Raw genomic sequence first — 24097 nt, 5'->3', positions numbered from 1 at the left:
GTATAGATCTACTAGTATTAATTTTATTCGCGATTCGTGCTTGATAATGTTGGACCACGCGACTAGTATACTAGAAGCATCGTGTCAGATGTGGCAGTATCAGTGATCAGCACCATGCACCAGTTGGCAGTAAGTAGTGTAGAGCACTTTCTTCTTCTTCTTCTTTTTCCTAAGTTGACATGAGGTAGGTGGTTCCACAGGCAAATGGTGTCTGGGAAGAATGTCCCTCTTAGGAGTGAAGTGCGGGTTCTAGGGATGACAAACCTCTTGTTGTGTCCTCTAGTTTGAGTGTTGAGGGGAATGAGTTGATTGTCAGGGATGTCAATGAGGTTGTTGGCAATGCGGAACATCATGATGGTTTTGGCCATGGCTCTCCGGTTTTTGAGAGAGTCCCAATTCAGCTGCTCTAACATGGTGGTGACACTGCTTTCTCGTGGGTAGTTATTTGTGACAAAGCGGGTGGCATTGCGTTGGACAGATTCGACCTTAGTTTTGTTCCTCTTTGTGTGAGGATCCCAAACGCAGCTGGCCGCTGGCGTACTCCACGATTGGTCGGACAAGCATGTTGTGACATGCTGTCTTGATGTCAGATGGGCACTTTTTTTTTTTTTTTTTCCAACTTAATTTTCCCAATTCACATGCTGCTTCATATACCAAATACATGCAAAATAATGAATAGTACATTATGGAAAAAACATACATGTATAACATAGAAAACTATGGTATAAGAGCTTGCCATTTGCTCACATGAAAATCTAGACGATTCTTTTTCATAGCTGTGATGCGTTCTGTATTTTCCAAATGCTTCATAGAAAACAGAAACGGATTTAGAGTTGGAATGATATTTTTGATTTTACAAGAAAATATAAAATATTTTGCATAATAGATAATTGTATTCACGAAATGTCCCCTTCCAACATGCAAAGTTCCAAAACAGATTTCTTCATCTGTGAACATAACATTGCGGACATTTTTAGCTTTGAGCCAAAGAAATACTTCATACCAGAAGGATGACACATGGGTACATTTCAGAAATAAATGTAATAATGTCTGTGGATGAGAGTCACAAAAATTACAAAGTGCAGAATCACTGATACCTATTTTACATAGATAATATTGAGTAGCGATTTTTCTATGTACGAACTTAAATTGAAAATTACGAATTCTGTTCTCTATCGATGATCTATAGATCAAAGAAAATCGAGACTTCCATAACAAAGAATCTTGTAAGTTCAACAGTAAATCAGTTTCCCATTTTACTTGATGGTCTGTCTCTGAAAGTGTGGTTTTATGATTCTTTACAAAGTATGGGTAACAAAAATTTGAAACTCTTTTGGATTTAAGAAAATTGTTCAGTAGAAGATCACAAGGATTCGAAAGTAATACAACACTTTGACAATCCATATTTTGTTTTATGGTGAATTTCCATTCTTGAGGAATTGCATATACTATTGAAAAATAAATCAAGAATGACCCTGGATTAAATTTCAGATGGGCACTTGCTCAGGTTACACTTTAGGAAGCCAAGGGATCTCATTCCTTTGTTCACAGAAATGTGTATATGATTACAATTAGACCTGTATCAAACTATTTAACAGAGCAGAGAGGTGGAAATATTGTTAAATGAAAGAAAGATTATTCAGAGGGATGAAGGTTCAGGTGTGAGTTTCTTCAATCCGTCTCCCTCTACAAATTAAATTTGTTCAGATCGCATTGCTCGGCAGATCTGTAAATTACCAAACATGTCGGAAAAAAGGAACCCGTGGCAGTGGGACTCGGACAGGTCTGTCATCTGCTGCTTTCCAGGCAGCAACACTGTTGTTACACGTGTTAATATGTAGCTTGCAAAAACAAACTGAACACTTAATATGCACATCTATCTATGAGAGCGTTTTATCAGAAGCTGATGGTGACATGACACTGAATGACAAGTCATTAATTCTTACATGATGCAGATACTACCTTTAGTATATTATGTTTATATAAAGTGGATTAAAGAATCTCTGGAACTGTACATTTATGCTGTTTATTCCGGCCCAGATGGCTCAGTGAAAAGTACGTAGGTCGAGACTAGGTTATGAGATTTGCTGAATTCTGTATTTTGTCGTATTAAATTAATATTGCTGAATGAAAACGGTTTTCAGTACCGGTAGTGAATTAGTAGTATCATCATCATCACCTTCATGCTGTTTGTAGCAGTCTACAGTTTTTGTCCCCAGTAACGGGGATGGTTGGAATTATACCTCACAGCAATAACTCTCACACCTTCTCGTCATCTCTCCTGATTTGGGGCATCCTCCTTTCTCAAGCCAACCTTCCCGCAAGCAAACTCCTCCTCCAACTGTCTCTTCCTCATCGTGTTTGGTTGTCCCCGCTTTCTTTGCTCATTTAAACTCAGTAGGCATGCCACTTGTTCCTCAGGACATCATCCTCGTCCTTCCTCGACACACGCCCATACCATCGCACTCCATTCGCTCTTGCCAAGCAGTGCGTACTGGTACAGACACGAGGATACACGAACAAAAAGTGCACAGAGATTGATGAAATTAATATCAAAATTTATTCGACTCAACATGTTTTTGCACTAATCTGACATATGAATGAAATTGAAGATTATGCCATGTACTGTACATAAGTGTCATAATTTGTCGGAAGTGATTGGAAAAAATGTAAAATCTTCCTTCTAGTGAGGGTACAGTTTCAAATATTTTCACAACCTACAGCTCTGATTTATGCTTTTGCTTTTGCATCATTAGGGGAAATTGAATTTTAACAAATATTATCACCAACATTATATTAAATTAGCATTCAAAATAATATATTCAGATTGCTCAGAAAGATGGCAGTTGATGAAATGTGATCATCAAGATACAAATGCCCACCTGTGGAATTTCTTTGTGCATCCATAGAAAATTGACACTGACAGCTGTTTGAATAATTACAGCCAGTTGGAACTCCATTTCTCAAACCTCCTTGATACTTAAAAAAGTAATGATAAACCCTTTGCTCTTTGCTTCTGTTTTTGCCTACACCCTCTATGCACAAGTTGAGACACTTTGCAGTGAAAATTATGTATCATCACAAAATTCCTGTCTACTCATCAACTGATTACTCTGAGGTGACATCACTGCCTCTGCATATTGTGGAATCGGTTAAATAATCAATCTTTTCAGCTCTTTCCATTTTCCCCTTGTATTCCCCATTGGAGAGCCTGCAGGTTTTATCCACAGTCATCTCTTTTTGTAATTGTACATTGTGACCTTATCTTTGTATAATTTTTATCCCTATTTATGATAGGTGGTGGAATGCTGAAAAAATGGGAACCATGGAAGAGCTAACTGTCTTTCAAGAGATGAGAAAAGAACAGATGGATGAATCTGTCTCTGTCGAATTGGGGCCACAGGTCAACGCCAGGCTCAGCTTTGAGAGAAGAGGTGGGCCAAATAAGCCTGATGCGTTCGGCCATTACAAAACATACGCTTCCGACTTGTTCTTCACATATCCAGTGAGTATCAAAGGTTTGTATATATGTGTTGCATTTGTAGGATAATGCTAAACTGCTCCATATTATTTACAGCAGATGACTAAAGTATTCACCAAGTCATATTTTATTGAAGATGGCATGTCAAAGTCAGTTAGGTTTTGGTGAAGGGAGATACAAATTGGTAAGGGATGGACTTTGTCAGACTGTGTCTGATTTTGTCTAGTAGGTTACTGTAGGTTTTTCTCTCATGAATTTTTTTTTTTTTTTTGATTCATAAAGTTGGTCTCAAGCAAACCTGTTAAAAACTCCCTTGATCATGAGATGTCCCTAATTCCAAGATAGCAGTACAATACGATACACAAATGTCGAGATTGCAGAAAATTTGAAATATGATCTGCAGCACTGCACAAGCTCTACACGGTGTGTTACAAACTAGAAGCTATGAAAATCCCCTTTGCAAGCATAACTGTAGTAGAAAACATGGCTGTTTTTTTTGTTGTTGTTTTTTTTTCAATCCAAAGTCTGAAAAATGTAATTCCAGACCAGTTCTATTTCCTGTTGAGTGACAGCAGTCAACTAGTTGATTATTATGGCACTTTCAATTTTACCAGCACAACAGTGAAAATTTAATCAAAATCAGATCAAAATCAGCCACATTGCTCAAATTTTTCAAACTGGGAACATTATCAAATGATGCCTAATTTTAATGTCATCTCTCCATCTCTCCCTTACTCTCATGCAGCTGAAACTGATGCTGCCAGCCTATGCCAGCTCCTCAAATTGCCAGTGGGTGTACAGCATCAACTTTGGGGGCGGTATAGTGTCTGGCGATAACGTTGAGATACACTTGGATGTGCAGGACAGCTGTTGTGCTCTGCTGACCACCCAGGCATCCACAAAGGTATATTTGCGTTGTTGTAACACCCCAGTCAATATTAGGGAGCTTTAGATTTTATACTCGCGGACGTTCAAAGGAAAAAAACATGCTCTGAGCGTGCGCAGAAGCGCGCGTTAAGTCGATCTATTTTTAGCTTGCGTCGCCCGAGTTTTTCACTACGTGTACTGGGCTATTTTTATGTCCGCACAGTTTGCAACGTAGAGGACTACTTGATGCACCGATCATATGGGGGCGCCATTTTATTTTTTATACGTTGCGTCCCAGCGTAATCTAAAGCTATTTTTCAACACGACGCAGGGGAGGGGAAAACATCCAGCGCACTCGTCGTCTCAAACGTCTGCGCGCCAAAATCTAAAGCTCCCTATTCCTCAACATGACAAACATTAGTGTCTTTAAATTCTGATATCCCTCATTGGAAACTTTTCCTCCTCCTTCTCATTTGTGGGGGTAATGCGTGAGATGCCCCCACAACCCTAACAAAACCAACAAAGAAGCGTGACAGAAAGAAAAACATTGAGGCTGAATTAATTCAAAGTTCCAGAACGTGGTGGTCAGTTTTAATATTCTATTGGGCACCTCTTCCATTGTGCTTTAAAAGAATGTCCCAAATGATAATGCATGATATCCTTGCATATTTACCAAAGAGAAAATTATATTTTGCTAGTGTGTTTTATAAAATGGGTTCAAGAATGTAGCCAATAGGAAGCGCTGAAATGAGTGACGTGTGCCTTGGTTACTCAGTCCCATTGCACTGCGTGTTAAATCCTATTGCCGATCGTCTGTGCGCGCGGCAGCTCCTTTGAATTGCATGCATACGCGCTGTCAATCCTGTAAACAACTTCTAGTGATAGTTCGGGCTGCCGGCCGGCCGGCCTTTCTTCCCTTGTGCATAACATGTGTGGCACAGGTTTGGCGTACGTATACTAGTATGGTTGGGGCACCACCTATCGGCAGGGCACCTTCCCATCGGCACCCTGCGTGGTGCGTATTATCATGGCTGTTTGCGTATAGAACGAAAAGGTACGCGCGGGATTAGGTGTCATTAGCTATAAAGACAATAAAAACGAAGAAACGAAAATCAAACTCAAACAAACCAAGCTAAAAATTACACATCCGCTCAGTAACGACGCATGGCTGTGAAATTCAGGTGTATTACCTATGGCCTGTGAAATTCACGTGTATTACCTATGCAGTGAAATTCACGTGTATACCTATGAAGGGGAGGGGGTGCCGATCGCAAGGTTCCCTTTTTAGCTGCGCGAAGAAAACGGAACGCACGCACTAAAATTGCGCTATTTTAAAACGGAGATTCATAATCAACGAGACGGTCACGACATTCAAAACTGCAGTATTTATGGCATATTTGAGGTAAGAATTAGGCGGATTTGTGTTATATTTTTAGAATAAACAAGCTACAGATCCTTAGGGTGACGATACATGGTACCCCCAACCCTACTCTACTTACGTACACTTTGTACAGTACAGTAGACCAAGCGTTGTGGGACCGGACGCGTACATGGAGTCACGTTGAAGGGCAAATCCAACGATTTAGCAGGTTAATTCTCACGCCGTTTTCAGAGTATGTTGTCTAGTAGACCTATATGAGGAGTCTATATCAAGTCTTTAAGGTAAAGGGTGCATATTCTATGTAAATTAAGTACGTTTTCATGCGGGAACTTAAGTGTCCGGAAACCCAACCCCCCCTCATACTGTATGTGCGGGATTCCTGAGTGCGACGTGCGTAAATGTTTGGGACGAACATCTTCGGACGTCTTGACCCACAAAGGTACGTGAAAAACGCTGAAAAATGCTGTTAGTTTTTGAATTTTCGACCCATTTTATAAAACAAATGATGCACAGGATTATTTCGTGGCGTTAGTGGAGGCGTAGCTCACTCTCGGGTATTTACAATGTAGTGCAACATGCACTCGGCTTCGCCTCGTGCATGTTTCACAATTGTAAATACCCTCGAGTGCACTATACGCCTACACTAACGCACTCTATCCTGTGCATCATTTGTATATACAAACACAGCAAGCAGAGACCACAGTGTGCTCCCTGTATAGCGAAGTCCTCACGGCCGGGACTAGTGGTTTTCTTTTGTTATATTGAAAGTTTGTTCAGTAGCCCATTAGTAAAGTATATAAAGACAGTAGATGATAATCTAGGGCATCAGTTTTTACTCTGTTGCATCGAACATTATACTATAACCATGTTCGTTATAACAGCAGTGCACCATACTAGTTCCTTGAGAGTAACCTGTTGAAGACGAGTCCCAAGAATACTCGGGCAGGATATGTGTGTTATAGCAAAATTAGTCTGTCCTCAACAGATTAATGATTGATAACCAGCCGTTTCTTTGTTGACCCAGGTGTACCACAGTGAGAATGGCATGACGAGCCAGCAGAAACTCCAGGGCCATGTGGGCGCTGGTAGCCTCCTAGCAGTGCTGCAGGACCCAGTGACCTGCTACGCATTGGCCAGATACAGGCAGACGCAGGTGAGTGACCCAAGCTTCCTCAATTCCGGTCTGAATATTCCCCAAGCTTTAAGGCAAGCCCAGAGTGTGTCCTCCTTTCAGATTGGTTGATCTTCCTCCATCTCTTAACTCTTTATGTGCTATGGTGTAAACCTCCTGTGTGCCACATTATTTTGAGACAGCAACGTAGTCATGCTTTGGGAAAACGTTCTGTTTTTCATGTCTACGTAACTTGTATAGATTTTTGTTACCCTGGACATTTAATAAGCAAAGTAGTAGAGAAAATGCCAACCTTTGTTTTGATTGAAATTGTACAACAAATGCATGACTGCTTTTCTTTCAAATGACCAGTAGCTACATTATTGTGTAAGAGGCATGACTTTTGCACACAAAACAGTGACAGAAACTTAGAACTTACTCGCAAATTCAGTAGGGAATACCTCTTGATAATCAATCACCACATAAAATGCAAGCTACGTGTAACAGAAATGAAATCGTGAGAAACGCTTTCATTGCTCTGCGGCATTTGGCGATTTATCAATCGTTTTGGGAGGGCTTGTGCGTTTGAGCAGAATATGCGAAGTTGGCACATAAAGAGTTAATCTGCACCCAGTTTTACTGACATTCCTTTCCATTCTTTGTGGTGTTTTCTCATTTTGTTCTCTCTTTCTCTCTTAAGTCTCAGCAGTAAGAACAAATTTAGGGAACTCGTGTGTCAAATTGATACCATGTTTACACAGTGACTTGGCTCGGGGATTTAACACGTGAGCCATGCTCAGCACTGCAATTTTGTTTTATGTGAACGCAATACTGTTTGACCCGCTTTGAATACCACAGTTTTGATCCACCAGAATGGCAGGTTACAATCCTCAAGGCAAGTTGAAGTCACCTTGTTTTATGTGTGTAAACAGAAAGTTGTATTAAACCCACTTGATCTTGGTCAAACACAGCATCTGATACACTTGCCCTTGAAAAAAAAATGAAGAAGAACTGTGTCAGAACTGATTAAAAACTTTTGAAATGAGAGTACAGTATTCATCGCATAATCGGGCATCTGATAATCGGGAACCTCGCTTAAATGACATACGCTACCCAGAAACATTTCCAATGCACGTTATTTTCACTGGATAATCGGGCGGGGACCTCTGATAAACGGGCCAATTTTTCTTCAAGCGATCTTTGATTTTGTTGATACACGTATTTAAAAAACATGCCTCGCTCACACAACTCAGGCTGTGTACGTTGTTTAATCTCAGTCATACACTTTGAGGGCAAAGTCCAAATTCCTCGTCTCTGAGTGTTTCAACTTTCAATACACTGTGATCTGTGCGTACGTCACAATCTTCCTCAGTTGTGAATGAGCTAGAGGGTCGCGCCGAGGGGTAGCGTGGTAGTGTATTCATGCACATGTACAGTACGTCAGTCTGCATGTGTGTGTGTGTGTGTGTGTGTGTGTGTGTGTGCACTACATGTACATGTCGTATGCCGTTAGTGTATGGTGAATGCTCATCGCGAAATCGGGCACCTCGCTTAAAGGGGCCGTCTTTGCTACTCCCAACCTGTCCCGATTATGCGATGAATACTGTATAATATATTTCTCTGGCCCGTATCTCCCACTGTTTGTCTGTCATTACTAAAGAGTTTTGATGTGAGTGAGAATGGCAGCCTGGTGTTCATGGACTGGTTGAGTGCTGGAAGGATTGCCAGGGGAGAGAGATGGGACTTTACAAGGTAAGAACAGTGATACATGCCATATGCAGGGCTCGACAGTAACGGTGGCCCAGTGGCCCGGGGCCACCAAAAACGCACGTTGGGCCACCAAAATTTCAGAAATGAAGAATTCGTTAGCCTGATCGGGCTACCAAAAGAGGTTGGATGTTTGCCTTTGGGCCACCAAAAATAAAAGTTAGTGTGGAGCCCTGCCATATGTGTGTTCATTTGTTTATTTATTTATTTATTTATTTATTTATTTATTTAATTGTTCATTTATTCATTTATCTATTTGTTTATTTATTTATTTATTTGGTTATTTACTCATTTATGTATTTATTTATTTGATTATTTATTCATTTATGTATTTGTTTATTTATTTTTTATTTATTCATTTATATTTATATTTATATTTATGCATTCATTTTAGTATTTATTCATTTATATTTATATTTATATTTATGCATTCATTTTAGTATTTATTCATTTATTTATTTCATTGTTTTTACATATTTGTTATTTACCTGTCTATTTGTTAATATGTCTCTTTATCTATTAATGTATCGTTTATTCATTCATTCATTTATGCTCCAGTTTTCAGTTGTATAAGCAATGCTATATCAGCGATGAATAGACATCCCCTTGCACTAGTCTAGACAAACCATACACACCAATCTATTCAATACATGTGGATGAAATTTCTCTTTATTCATCTGTTTTTTTGTATCCTTTTTTTTTATTGGCTGCTTTTCCAAGGATCTCTATTTCCTACTGCTCATGTCTGCAATGATTGTCAAGGGGCTCTGTTACTTGTAAAAAATAAGAGCAGTAATAAATTCCTTTTAGAAAATAGATAGATATGTGGAAATACAGGAATACCTTGATTTCACCCAAGGTATCTTTTCATCACTTTCTTTGGAGAGACAATAAACGGTAAATTCCATAATATTGCATCATGGGGGAGGGGGAAAGGGGGTACAGCTTCCTATCAGGTAGTAAAAATGTTTTTGATATCGCTTACTCTGTAGTTGTAGGTTTGTCTAATAGACATCAGACGAAGACTGAAGGAGAGTATAATAGTATACAAATATACCAGACCTGAGAGGCTCTTGTTGAAACTATGTGCATGAGCTGACTTCAATAGCGCTATTTTCTGAGGGGCGCTGCTCCAAAGAAAATAATACTGTTGAAATTCCCAAAAGCACATAGTTTAACCGGTACCTCAAACAGTAGCTTGGTATATTTGTATTATATCCCTCACAAATTAAGTGGAATTTACTCACTGTTTACAGTTCGCAGTTGACCGGTCACCCAGTTATACAAGTTCATTTCTTCTATGCACAAAATTACACACGCCAAGTGGATGCATGGTCTGCAGTGCACGATACCCATTTATTTGTATTTGAGAACCTAACCTGTCTTCTCGCGAAGCGAAGACGCCGTGTTGGTTGAAAATTTGTACTGTATTTGTTTCATTAAATTAAGCAGGATGCAATACTGCTCATGCACAAAAATATGCGCGTCTGACGTATAAGTGGTACATTTAGCAAATTACCCATGGGATTTAGTTTTTTACTTACTTTTCCCCTAGAGAAATAGTTGGACTCTGAAGGGATAAGGCTTTTCATAGTGGAAATATGTTTTGTCATTTTCAATGCTCTTGACCAATCAGTTAGGGATTACACTTTAATATCCTGGGCATGTGATGTGCCATGCCACCCATATACCTGGTACCTACAGTCATGGCAGATTTTAGATTTAGTGGGACTAACTATCATGATGTTGCACATATTATGTACCCATATAAATGTATTTGTTTGTAATATTTGCACATCAGCCTAGCATAGTGTATTCACTGTCATCGAGTACGTTGTTTTCTTTGGAACGCAAACTTAAAATTGTGATGTTCGAAGAAGATTTGTTTTATTCAGAGATGTGTGATAAGAAAAGGTGATTCACTTTCACTTGATGGGCATTCCAGCTATTCCAGTTCTAACTCGGTCACCTTCAACGGCACCCTCATCTACCGCGATTCCATCCACCTGGAGGATACTCCACTCCTTAGCGTCAAGAAGACGATGCAGGCCTACAACGTAGTGGCATCCTGTGTCCTCGTTGGTCCCGCTGTGGCAGGAATCGCTCAAGATATGCTGTCCACCTATGGTGGCATGCGGGACTATGGTCAGTGTTGTTGTTTCTTTGTTTGTTTCTTTGTCTGTTTGCTTTTTAAAGTCAGGCAAGGATTAAAAGCATGGTGTAGTTTTTGTTGAGATGGGAATTCAGCTTTTAAGTTACCGCAAGATACTTGCAAACCACTTGTGAAATATTAAAGAGCATACAATCTAAGGGGAATTCAAAGTTTAGTCAATGAAAATCGACTTTGAAAAGGCAGAGATGTCAAAAGACAAAGTAAAACAAAGTGAGCCTTGTGAAATGTCAGACCTACCTTTTATTACAATCGCTTTGTTTTGGATATCCCAGCAATATTAAAACCGATTTTCATCAAATAGACTTTGAACTCCTCTTTCGAATCATATGTTTATATATTATATCTTATATTTCATAAGAGGTTTCTCATTATCTTACCAAGAAATGTTAGAAACCTGAAGTTAGTTCTCAAACAAAGCTATACGATCCCTTTAAAAACAGCCTTATAATCTACACACTGCTCTGTGAATTGCACTTTTATAAGAGTGTTATAATTTTGCTGTGTGTTTCTGATACGCTCACAGGGGCAAAGCAAAATGCCAACGTGACCATAGGGGTCAGTCCAATCGAGAAGACGGTGAACGGTGAGACGGTACATGGAGCTGTCATCAAGTTTGCTAGCACATCAGTCAGTGAGGTAATGTGAACAGTGTCCACAAAACATCAGGCATTCCTGTATTCGCCATATATTTAGCGTGTCTACTTTTTCACAAATCGGGACTTCCTGACAATTTTGCGAGTGGTTACATTCGTGATTGTGGAGTACAGTTCTGAATGGAGGAATGTATACCTGCACATCACATTCATGTTTGGATTAGAGTTAATATTTTCATGTGTTTTAAATTCGCAAATAGCACCCGACTTACAAAAATTCGAAAATAAAATCTCACAAAATATTTGGTGTATTTAGTAATACATATTATCTTGATCATCTCACTTAATTGTTCCTTGTTACCACGTGATTAACTTCATTCTGTCTTTCCTCTTTGGAGTCATAAAGCACCACACACGTAATAAATGTGTTACGTGGCAACATTCTATCCGTATGGTGGTCAGTTGGCTAGTTACTGTGGGTCAGAGCTGCCAAGTTTTTCTGTTTCTACGATAGAGTATCGAAATGATGATGTCACTGTCTTTTGTTATAGCTTGGGTTGGAGCCAGGTGCGAGCATAGTTAGTAACAATATATTGTTGTTGGGGTGACAAAACCTTGTATCTGAAATATGTCAAATGTTCAGGAGAGCAAAAAAACATGGCAGCCAAAGCACCGTAACAAATGGGAAAGCCTTTCCTTCGACATGGTGTGGTGGCTTCAATTTTGGAGTTAGACAGCTAGGATTTTGACAGGACATCACATAACTGATTATATGACAATTAATATAAAAAAGAAAGAATTCCCGCCAAATTTTGAGGTAATCAGGTTTTCTCACCCCAGCGATGATATTTAGTGTTCACAGATATTTGGGTCAGGTGAGGTTGTGTAGAACCAGTTTCCATGGTGATGAATGGCTTATGACATCACAACTTGGTATTCTGTAGGCCCCCTGAAAACATCAACACAATACTACACTGTACTACCTCTTCATTTCCCGACAAGAGAATATTGCGGTCTCCTTGATTTGAGAGTCATTTTCACCTGCTGCATTGAACACGATAGCATCTCTGTGATTAATCTTGGGAATCCCCCTGACTTTGACAATATAGGAATGTTGGCCGCCCTGTGACGTGACTGTGCGTGATAGAGCCAATAACGGGTGCAAAACAGGTGCATGATGGTGATGGTTGCTAAGCCACGCCCGGTTGCTGGTATCCTTCAGCTTGAAGATATACCCACAATGCTCTCCACTCTACACCTGATTGAATTCAACACTGCTGATGAAAGCTGGACTCCCTGGCTTATGAAAATAGAATGGGCAGGCACATTTTGGACATTGGAAAAACTTGACTGCTATTTGGTCACCTTTAGATTAGTTAGCAAACTAGTATGCATAAGATCTCCCTGTGTATTACCTTTCCTAATCCAGTAGAGTCCTGAAGAATGAAATGATTATACTGACATCATAGACACTCATCGCCATGGAAACTGGCTCCAGACAACGTCATGTAACCCAAATATCTGTAAACATAATGGTTGCTAACCATATCTGAAGCCTTGGGCAAGGCTATTTTGTGTAGAACTAGTGCTGAGCTATAACAAAAGACTGTGACATCATCACTTCAGTACTCTGTAGCTCAAAAAAAAAAGTAGAAAATAAAAGATATTGAGGTCATATATATATATATATTTTTGCCATCATCCCATATTCTGTTGTATGATGTCTTTCATCCATAAATCTTTTAAAGTAGTCAATTTTCTTCTCTAAAATTCAGTCAGATTGTAACCAAATTTATCATAGATTATTCCTCATGACAGGAATAGACAGTTGTTGAAAGAACCATATGCCCCCCCCACACACACACACTCTTTCTCTTTCTTTTTGTCCCCGCCGAACGAGTTCGAGCAGGGGACTATGAAACGGGCTCCGTACGTGTGTGTGTCCGTCCGTCCGTCCGTCCGTCTGTCTGTCTGTGCGTCCGTGTGTGATCAAAATGTTCAATTTGCTACTTCTCTGTCATTTATGAGCCAAATTTGATTCTGTTTGCTTTATATGATAGCACTAGATGGGAGCTGTGAAACTTCTACACAGAATTTCAGTTGTGACCTTTGACCTTGACCTTTGACCTATATTTGTACATTTTGCTTCAAAATGCTACTCCTTCACCATTTCTAATCCGATTTCGATTCCGTTTTCGATTCCGTTTGCTCTATGTGATGGCACTAGGTGAGGGCTTCAAAACTTCTACACAGAATTTTGACCTTTGACTTCTTTGACCTTTGACCTTGATTTTTGACCTATATTGTACATTGGCTACTAAATGCTACTCCTTCGCCATTTCTAACCCGATTTTGATTCCGTTTGCTTTATGTGATGGCACTAGGTGAGGGCTTCAAAACTTCTACATAGAATTTTGACCTTTGACTTCTTTGACCTTTGACCTTGATTTTTGACCTATATTGTACATTTTGCTACAAAATGCTACTCCTTCGCCATTTCTAACCCGATTTCAATTGCGTTTGCTTTATGTGATGGCACTAGGTGAGGGCTTCAAAACTTCTGCACAGAATTTTGACCTTTGACTTCTTTGACCTTTGACCTTGATTTTTGACCTATACTGTACATTGGCTACAAAATGCTACTCCTTCTCCATTTCTAACCCGATTTCGATTCCGTTTGCTTTATGTGATGGCACTAGGTGAGGGGTTCAAAACTTCTACACAGAATTTTGACCTTGATCTTTTTACCTATATTGTACATTTTGCTACTAAATGCTACTTCCGGCGGGGACATACATTACGCATCGCGTAATTTCTACTTTTCCTTGTTTCTTTATGTGATATGTGTGTGCCTCAATGGATTTGAGATAGACAAGGAGGATTACAAATTCTGTTATGTTCCCCAATCCACTGGGTACCAGACTCCACCAGTCCTCTCTTTTTAAAAAAAAAGAAAAAAAATGAATAGAAAATGCAGAGATACTGTACATGTACCTCTACCCATACAAATATTTTTTTTCCTCAGTGCATCTTTGTTGCTTGCAAGTTGCATTATTGATGATTTGATGCTTGTTACCATGGCACCATCCTTCTGATTTTTGCCTCGTCTCTTTCTGTTCTATCATCCCCAGGTGTACTCCAAGGTGGAGGAGCTCCTACATCCGCTCTTCCCGACGTTGGGGGGTAACCCCTTTGAGGACAAACACTGAGGAAAAACTGTGACATAGAGTTGGGAGGGAGGCCTGGGCCCCCACAGGATTCATTACCAAGTCATGGAACCCCCACATGTACCATGTTGGGTAATAAGTTCTACATAATCATGTCACACACCTCTGGAGAAGCAAAAACTGCCTTTGTTTATTTGCTTGGTTGTGGTGGTAGCGATTGTTGTTGTTCCAGATGGGTGTTGGGGGCAGAATTGAGGTGTAATTTTCCAGCCACCTATTGCTGTGACCTTCAATTTAGTTCATTGAAATTGATATTCTCATTATGAAACAGAATATAAAAGTTTCCGCAATTTCACACATTACAATCAGACATAAATGTCAGATATGTTCATGAATATGAGAATACAAAGTTACAATTGCAAAAAACTGAGGGGAAACAGCTGAAAAGCGTAATGGATTATCGTTACACGTAGGCTTACTTGTTCATGAATATTTATCAAAACTTTAGGGGGCGATATTACCTTGGTGTGCTAGTTAGAAAATTGCCCAAAAAAGCTGACAATTATGCATAATTATACTATCACATACTGCCCTTCCCCAGTACAGTCAAACCTGTATTAGCAACCACCTGTCGATAGCTGCCACCTGCCGTTAGCTGCCACCTGCTGTATACGCCACTAAAAACAAATCCCCCTGAGAGAAAAAGCATGTTAAAGAACCTGTCTATAGCGGCCGCCTGTCTAAAACAGCCACTTTTTCATCTTCCTTGGGTAGCCGCTATCTACAGGTTCGACTGTATATAATCATCTTACATTATACAATATTTGTCTCAATATATTTTTGTAGACATATTTTTGAACATATTTACACAAATGGATCAAGTTCAACAGACTTCACGCATGCACATATTTGGTGAATACAGCTGGGTGCTATCAATTATGGCCCACGGTCACTTTCCCCTCCAATTTTTGTCCCTGGACCTGACTTGCTTTGCAGGGACAGGGGGACAAGTCCCAGTGAGTGTACACACTATGGTTTTGGTTGGGAAAGTCCTGCGACATGAGACTTTCCCTGCGACGTGGGGACTAATGTGAACGCAGGGTATGAGAGACCAGGCAAGATGTGTGTGAATGAAAAAGAAAGTTGGATATGAGTTCTTCCAAGCTGCCTGCTTGTCTTTTTTGTTCTGTTTTGTTTCATAGATGTAATGCATATATCGTCGCTGGGGTGACAAGATGTTCAGCAGAGCCAAAAAAACATGGCAGCCAGAGCACTGTGGTGAATGGGATAGCCATTCCTTTGACATGCCGTGGTGGCTTCACTTTTGGAGTATGACAGTTGGGATTTGGACAGGACATCACTTAAGCCATTATTTGACCATTAATCCAACAAAGTAATTTTCACCATAATTGCAGATACAAGGTCTTGTCGCCCCAGCGACGATATGCAAACTTTGTACGTATTTCCTATATGTAGACAATTGGCCTTATGCGTCCATATCAGCATTTGTATAATGCATGTATATGGTGCGGTGTGTGCTAGTGATACCATTTGTTGACTTACTCCATTTTCCTGGGGGAACAGCAGGGGCAGATCCAGGAATTCTGTAAAGGGGGGGGGGGGGGCAACTAATATTTCTGGTGCACTCCTGGGTTTCATTTCATTTTTTTTTTCTTTTTATTTCTTTTGTTTTTAATGAAAAATAAAGGGGGGCGTGCGCCGGTTGCTCCCCCCTCTGGATCCGCCACTGAACAGCAACCGGTTGGTATCATTCAACAACATTTGCTGGACAGTATGTGCAAGGAACCTGTGTCCCTTATGTTCACCCTGCTCTTTGTGAGGTGCAAAGTGGAATGTCTGTTACACGGCTGTAACCATTGCTACCTTGCAGAGTGCTAGGTCTCTGAAAAAATTCGGTGATATCAACAAGATGTGTGTGTTTTACTGTGTGCGAAAGATGTTGTTGGCAACACTAGGTGATTTCAAGTTCGGTGCTAGTGCTGGTGCTAGTGCTTTGTCAACACTAGCACCAATGATAATTCAGAACCTTAAGCCAGTTGGTGTTAGCAGGTTTATCTCAGAACTACACTGTATGACATAGTTCTGGTAGCTGGTGCTGGGGCTCAGTCCTGACTGTCCTCTGCTGAACTTAGCTCCACTATTCTTCTCGGCTAGATTACCTGCTTTCTCCTCTTCGCCTAACATCAGCTCCTAGGAATTATCAAATCTGTAATTTCAAGTTCTGTGTTGCTGTTCATGTACTCATTAGATCCACATTTATATCAGCAAGTGCATAACATTATACTATGGTGTGTACATAGCCTCTCTGTAGATATTAATGCAGTAGTCAACCATGGAAAATACACAAACACTCCTGACATGGCTGCATAGATCTAAGCGTAGAAGCAAAATGAAGATCTTACGTTGGAGATGTTGGGAAAGTTGCGGCATTTTGATTATGATTTTTCTGTATTGCTTGTCTTATACAAAGCAGGCATGGCTACATTTTTCCATATTTATTCTTGCATGACTTAGGTGTGGTGAAGACTGCACATGTGTTGGGGATTCATAATCATGATCAGTAGCTCTTGTCTTATTCATATGATCATTGGTGGAGCTTGATTTGAGGTAGTTGTATTGTTAGATAACACCATTGCCAGCACTAGCATTGAAATAGATATCACCCGTTTTCTTGTAGAGTTTGTTGATCCATAATTTGGCCAACTAACTTGAAATGTCAGGCACGTTTAACTTATGCTCTCATGTTTTTGTTTTTGTTTTGTTTTGTTTTTTTGCACGTCGATGGTCAAGTGAAGTTTTACTGAGAAGCATCCCATGTGATTACTTTGATTAGGACCATGGTGTCAATTTCCATCTCTGTTCCTGTCTGTATGACCAAAACAGAATTTAGTGTTCACTGCATAAAGAAAAGATGGAGCAATATTGTGTTCATGAGGCATGTATCAGGAATTTTAAGATGCAGAGATATGAGAAAATAAACTTGTCATTGTTGTAAAGGCAGAATAACTAAAAATAGTCACGAAAATGTACAACGTTCTCGTTTGTACAGGGGGCCTTATATTGTTTGTGGTGCAGTTGCAAGCACTTGCCACATTATTAGGCATAAAATTCTGTAAATTTCAATCTGATTTCCTATTTGTTTATTCTTTCTTCTCGGGTCTGTACATATTTTGCTGCTACTATGCATAAAAAGCACCTGAAATGTTCGATTTCCAAAACACTCAATATCAATCCTACATAACTCTGCTTGAAGAGGCCTACAGTCTTTTCAGAAAATGAGCATTTAATAGGAACTGTTTCTCATTTGTGTTGAAGGTATCAACTCAGGGAACAAGCTCCTCAGGTATCCATTGACCTTTAAAGGGAATAAAACCCATATATATGTGACAATTGAGTTGTACAAAAATAGTAGTAGAGTACATCAGTGAAGTGTGAGAAATATCAGACGATTTGTTCAAAAGTCATGAACTTTTGAAATGAAGGTACCGCAATCGTGGGATGAGAAGATTTCAACAATTTGTGATGTCACACATGGATGACAATACAAAGAAAATTTAAAAAGTATCAAACATTTTGATTTTCTAGCAATAATGGAAAGCAAATGCACTTGGCTTACCTTGCTTTCAGATAGCAGGGGGAATAATATTTCCCTCAAGCTTTGTCAGTTACAAGAGGAAGGAATGTGTACTTTTCATAAAATATTACTTTGGGAATTTTCCTTTTATTTTCTATATCATTTTGCTGTCCGTAAGGTGTGGTTGTACCAAAACTTTTGAAATTCATAACTTTTTAAGGGATCGTCCGATTCTCCTCATATTGTGATATGTTCTGTGATTTCTGTATGTGTGTAATCCACAACATTTGGTTCTCATTCTTTTTTGAGGGGTGCAATTTCTAAGGCAGGAGTCGCACTTCACTTTTTTTTTTAACTAGCCAGGCGGACTACTTAGAATCAATTTTGACACTGAAGCAATACGGTGTATTTTGGCTAGCCAGACGGACTAGTAACTTCAGAATTTTATGATTTTTAGCTAGTCCGACGTGATTTCGGGTGGCCAATGGCCAGCGGACAATCGCCAATTTTGAACCCTGTAAGGTACCTGGTAGCTGGGTGCACACCAGTGCTTGGGACAGTATAATGATTTGATTTGATGGCAGCATATGACCGTCAGTTGCCAATCATGAGAATACCCCCCACAAAAAAAAAAGCAACAGCAAATCACACACACTCTCTCTCTCTCTCTCACAACACACACAACACATGCATACAAGCACACAGACCAGTCCCTCGAGTGTATTCCTATACAGGTCTGTATGTATTAAAAGATGGATATTGAACTGCAGTCACCTATAACATTATTATAACATCAGTGTATATACATTGCATGTGGCATGTGTAACACTTGATGTTGAAAGTAAAAAACAACTGGTGTTTGACAGTGAAACCACATTTTGCCGTCTCTCAAAATGTACATTTGTCAGAATGTGGTAATCAAGAGATCCTTTGGACTTTTGTCTGTGCAGATTAAACAATTTTTGACTCATACAGTAGTAATTTGTACTTATTGTGTTATGTCCATGAATCGTATCAGTATGTTTCTTCCTGGACGTTACAAGTGCATGAGTGAGAGGATGAAATTCCGTCTTATTTTCGCACACCCTTTTCACTTATACTGTATATTGAAGGCAAAATTTACCATTTGCAGATGAAACAAATACCCAGCAATAGTGCTTCAAAATACAGTGTACAGTTCTAAAATGTGAATTAAAGAAACAACCAATGTAAAAATTTGAATCAGTGTAATCGATGTTAAGTACACATATTGTAAAATATACAAAATGTAAACAATGGTTATACATGTAATAAAAATATTGCCAGATTAAACCATCTACAGTTTATTGAGAAAAATAGTGATATCCTTACATTTTAGGCTTTGCTGCAAAAATTTCATATGGTATGATGTTTTGTGATACAATTAACCTACACATACATCATGTAAGCATCAAATGTGATATCTTGAACATTTTTTAAATCACTGCTCCCAAAGGTAAACAGCCCTTTAATAATGTGTTTGACAAGACTAATGGGGTGTCACAAGAAATTTGAGTTGCAATAGACTGCAAATGTCTGTTTCAAGCTTTGCAATTGATAGATCAATTGCAACTGGCACTCAATCGCAAGTTTCCATTGCTAGAAGGGAGCTTGCAATTAATTACAAGTTGCAATTGATTTGCAATCAATTGCATCTTTCTTGCAACATAATCGATCATAACTTGCAGATTTGTAACCAATTGCAGGAACTGCGATTAATTTGGGGGAGTTGCAACACCCCTAAGCCTATAAGGCATGGAACAACTGTATGTATTACATGTGCTTCAATGTACTATAACTATAACTGTAACTATCTTGCAATCTGCATAAACTTTTGTAAAAAGGTTTACCGGTATTTGTAAACTGTAGTTGTGTCTGTCTGCTATGAGATAAACTGTCTCAGCAGGAGACATGCCATGATTGATAAGTAATCACACTCGATACCAATCAAGAAAAAAAGAACCCACTTGCAATGCACTTATTTTTATGCCTCCGCCACGAAGTGGTGCCGGAGGCATGTTTTCGGGTTGTCAGTCCGTCCGTACGTCCGTCTGCATTCGTTTACGCGATTACTTGAGTAATATTGACTGGAATTTTACCAAACTTGGTCCAAGTATAAAGTATGGTAGGGCAATTACTTGATTAGATTTTTGGGAGAAATCGGCTAAAGGTCAAAGGTCAAGGTCAAATCATGAAATTGTATCCGTTTACGCGATAACTCAAGACTGGATCAAGCAAATTTCACCAAACTTTGTCTGAGGATGATGTATGATGGGACAATTACTTGATTAGTTTTTGAGTGAAATCAGACAGAGGTCAAAGGTCAAAGATCAAGGTCAAATCCCAAAATCTATCTGTTTATGTGATAACTGAAAACTGGATGAAGCAGCTTTCACCAAACTTGGTCCAAGGATGACGTATGATGGGCAATTAGTTGAGTAGTTTTTTAGTGAAATTGGCAAGACGTCAAAGGTCAATAGGTCAAGGTCAAATGCTGTAAATGTTGCTATTTCCCCCATATCTATGCAATGCCCAAAGGTATTTTCTTGAAACTTAGTGTAGACATGTACTACTGCATAAAGATTCTCCAGAGAGAGTTTCATGTCATAAGGTCAAAGGTTGGGTGAAAATGTTACAATTTCACTTTCTTCGCAAATTCTTATAGTTCAATGTACCTTCATGGAACTTGGTACATAATACGCATGTACTGACCGGCAGGGATTATCTTGGGAATTTAGGGGTCATGGGTCAATAGTCAGGGGTCAAAGGTCAAGGTCAACTCCTCAAAATTTCACTATTTCCCTCATGTACTATTTGCGATGCTTGCAGGATTATTTGTAAAACTTAATATACATATACATGTATTACCTAATGGAGATTCTCTGGGAAATTTCCTGCTGGAAGGTGAAAGGTTAAGGGTCAAAGGCCAGGCTAAATTGAAAAAAAAAATATTTTATACTGTCATTACACTTTTTCTTCATACCTTGAAAATTACTCAATGCATGAACTTATAAAAGGGTCGGTCAAAAGTCAAGTAAAAATCCTCAATTCCCCAAATACATGTACCTGCGCTCTATAATAGACAATTATAGCAAGGAAAGTGAACATTCAAGACATTTCTGACAAACCTGTTATTACAATATTTTACCAGTTATTGAAACTGTCATCACACATTGTGAAGACATTGTACTATACACCTATTGGGAGAATCATGCATTATGGCGGAGGCATACCAGTCGCCATAGCGACATTTCTAGTTTAAGAATATGGATATTCAAAACTATGAATTCATCATTATGCAAAGATAAATGAAGTATATCATTTTTTTCTTCATTTATAAATGCAGGGGCAGATCCAGGATTTCCGTAAAGGGGGGGGGGGGGGGGGATGGGGGCAAAGCAGGGTGCCACTTCTGTGGTTTCATCAGCTGACAAGCAAAAAAAAAATTATAATGATGAAAAAGTTTTTTTTTTTAAAGCTTTAAGAGGAATTTTCTCATACCACTGCCAGATTTCTATGATAAGCTGACAAGCAAAAAAAAAAAAAAAAAAAAACCCAACAAACAAAACAAAAAATACAAAACAAAAAGTCTTAAAGGACAAGTCAACCTTTATAGACATGTGGATTTAAAGAGTGAATGCAGCAGTACAGTATTAGTAGAACACATCAGTGAGAGTTTGAGGAAAATCAGACAATCCGTTCAAAAGTTATAATTTTTTTAAAGGACAAGTCCACCTTCATATACATGTGGATTGAGTGAATGCAGCAATATTAGAACACATCAGTGAGAGTTTGGGGAAAATGGGACAATCCGTTCAAAAGTTATGAATTTTTAAAGTATCTGCACAGTCACTGCTGGATGAGAAGACTACGCAGTGTATGATGACTAAGCAGAAATTTCAAAAATTCATAACTTTTAAATGGATTGTCTGATATTCCTCAAACTCTTGCTGACGTATTCTATTAATACTGCTGCATTCAATCAATCCACATGTCTATATGAAGGTGAACTTGTCCTTTAAGTTTCTGCTCAGTCACTGCTGGATGAGAAGACTACTACGGCTTGTGATGTCACATGTGTACAACGATATAGAGAAAATATAAAGAAAATCCAACATATTTTATACACCGCCCCCCCCCCCCCAAAAAAAAAAAAACTGAAAAACGTTGCGCGGCCCCTGCATTATATGCTGTGTACAATTTATCGGCACACCGCTTAATCGGGTAAGAAAAATGCTCTGCCCGACACTACCCGTTTATGCGGAGACTGCTGTACATTGGGCTATTCAAAGGATCGTTCAAGAGTCAACGATCGCGAGTGGCGCACTTTTAATACTGGCGCGACACGATTGGAGCTTTCCGTCGTGCGCTAATCTGTCAAGCGGTGTGATCGAGGATCATGTTTGTTCAAGCAGTATTTCTATCTCTGCTTCTTCTCTCGATTCCCGCGGCACTTTGGTGGTTTTGCATCATGTCTGCGGTCCTTTCAATCATCCGGCCGCACCCCTTTTAAGTGATGCCGCCGTTGTGATATTTATTAAATGATATTCATTATGTTTCAGCATTCCGTCATACATGGCAAACATAAACAAATATGTCCTATGGTGAGCCGATCAAGAGAGGCAATTTGCTCCAAATGTTGTCATGCTTAATATCCAAAATTGGCTTTTACAATGTAAGGGGGGACTGGTTATGGACTGCGAGTGGTCTCCACTGCGGTGGGCCTTCGCAGCTTCGCTCACTTTCACAGTACTATAATTTGCGTGCATCCGCACACGCAATGCAGTAATATTTGTGTTCAGTGGCGGATCCAGAGGGGGGCACAACCGGCCCACCCCTCCTTATTTTTCATTAAAAACACAAGAAATAAAAAGAAAAGAAATGAAATAAAACCCGGAATTAGTGACACCAGAAATATTAGTTGCGCCCCCCCCCCCCCTTTACAGAATTCCTGGATCCGCCCCTGGTGTATGTGTGTGTGGCATGTGTGTCTGTTAGTATACTTTTCTATGTAATTCCCAAACTGATGATATTTCCACGGTTGAAATCTTAAAATTCATCTTCTTCGATTCCCCCATACCCAGAATGAGATGGGTCTTTTGTGTGAGAACAAGGGGACACAAAGTCATAATCCTATTGGTCGAAGAATGAAACCCCGATAATGATTGTTATTTGAATTGAGTGGCCCACATCAACTACAGGCTAACTGTCCCCAAGTACGTGGGTTTCTCTTTTCAAATAATAATTTGGCCTTTTTTTCAAAACAACTACACAAGAAGTTGTACATGTACAAAACTGTTGTAATACATTGTACGTTTTGTTTTCCTTGAACTTGTATCAACAACAAAAATGCGCTTTTGGAAATGAAATTTCGTTTGAATTGAATTGATGCGGATTTTTTTTTTTTCAGGAAAATCGGACAATCTGATCAAAAGTGACGAATCTCTACAGTTTTTAGTGCAGCATTCGGTGGAGAAGAAGACTATAGTAGGCCTAGGCCCTACAACGTTTTTTGACGTCACGTATTTAAAACCTATAAAAGGAAAATAATGCATTAATGACGAAAATGCTACATAGTGACCTATTTTCACTTTTCTAGCATAATGGAAGAGCACTTGACGCCCTCTTTTAGAAAGCAGGGGATAATGTTAGCCTCAACATTTTGTTAGTAACATGTTGAGAGAATGAGTTCTGACATTGTGTGGAATTCCTTTTGCATTTTCTAGACCTTTATCATTTCCCATGCGTGACGTCACAAAGTGTTGTAATCTTCTCATCCAGCGATCGAAGCCTGCACCAAAACTTTTAATTTTCGATAACTTTGAACTTATTATCCGATTTTTCGCAAACATTGCTGACGATGGAGGACCTACTACCTGCATAGTGATTCGGAGACCCTAAATTGCTGCATTCACTCAATCCCCGTGTAGGACCCGGGCCCGTG

The 24097-nt window shown here is 39.3% G+C and overlaps 1 protein-coding gene across 1 annotated transcript; it reads left to right on the top strand.

The window, feature by feature from the left end:
- Positions 1-3182: 3182 nt before the first annotated feature.
- LOC139740676 (uncharacterized) lies at positions 3183-16100 on the top strand. The gene is made up of 7 exons (XM_071651251.1): positions 3183-3505; positions 4227-4385; positions 6754-6882; positions 8501-8592; positions 10553-10752; positions 11304-11416; positions 14505-16100. Exons 1-7 carry the CDS (start codon positions 3317-3319, stop codon positions 14580-14582), a joined length of 960 nt encoding a protein of 319 aa, XP_071507352.1. The 5' UTR covers positions 3183-3316; the 3' UTR covers positions 14583-16100.
- The last annotated feature ends 7997 nt before the right edge of the window (positions 16101-24097 follow it).

Source organism: Diadema antillarum, unplaced genomic scaffold, assembly GCF_040938485.1.
Source record: "Diadema antillarum isolate AM-2024a unplaced genomic scaffold, OU_Dant_1.0 scf00000030, whole genome shotgun sequence".
Classification (NCBI taxonomy): domain Eukaryota; kingdom Metazoa; phylum Echinodermata; class Echinoidea; order Diadematoida; family Diadematidae; genus Diadema; species Diadema antillarum.
Note: the sequence above shows the minus strand (reverse complement) of the source record. Positions and strands in the feature narration are given on the sequence as shown.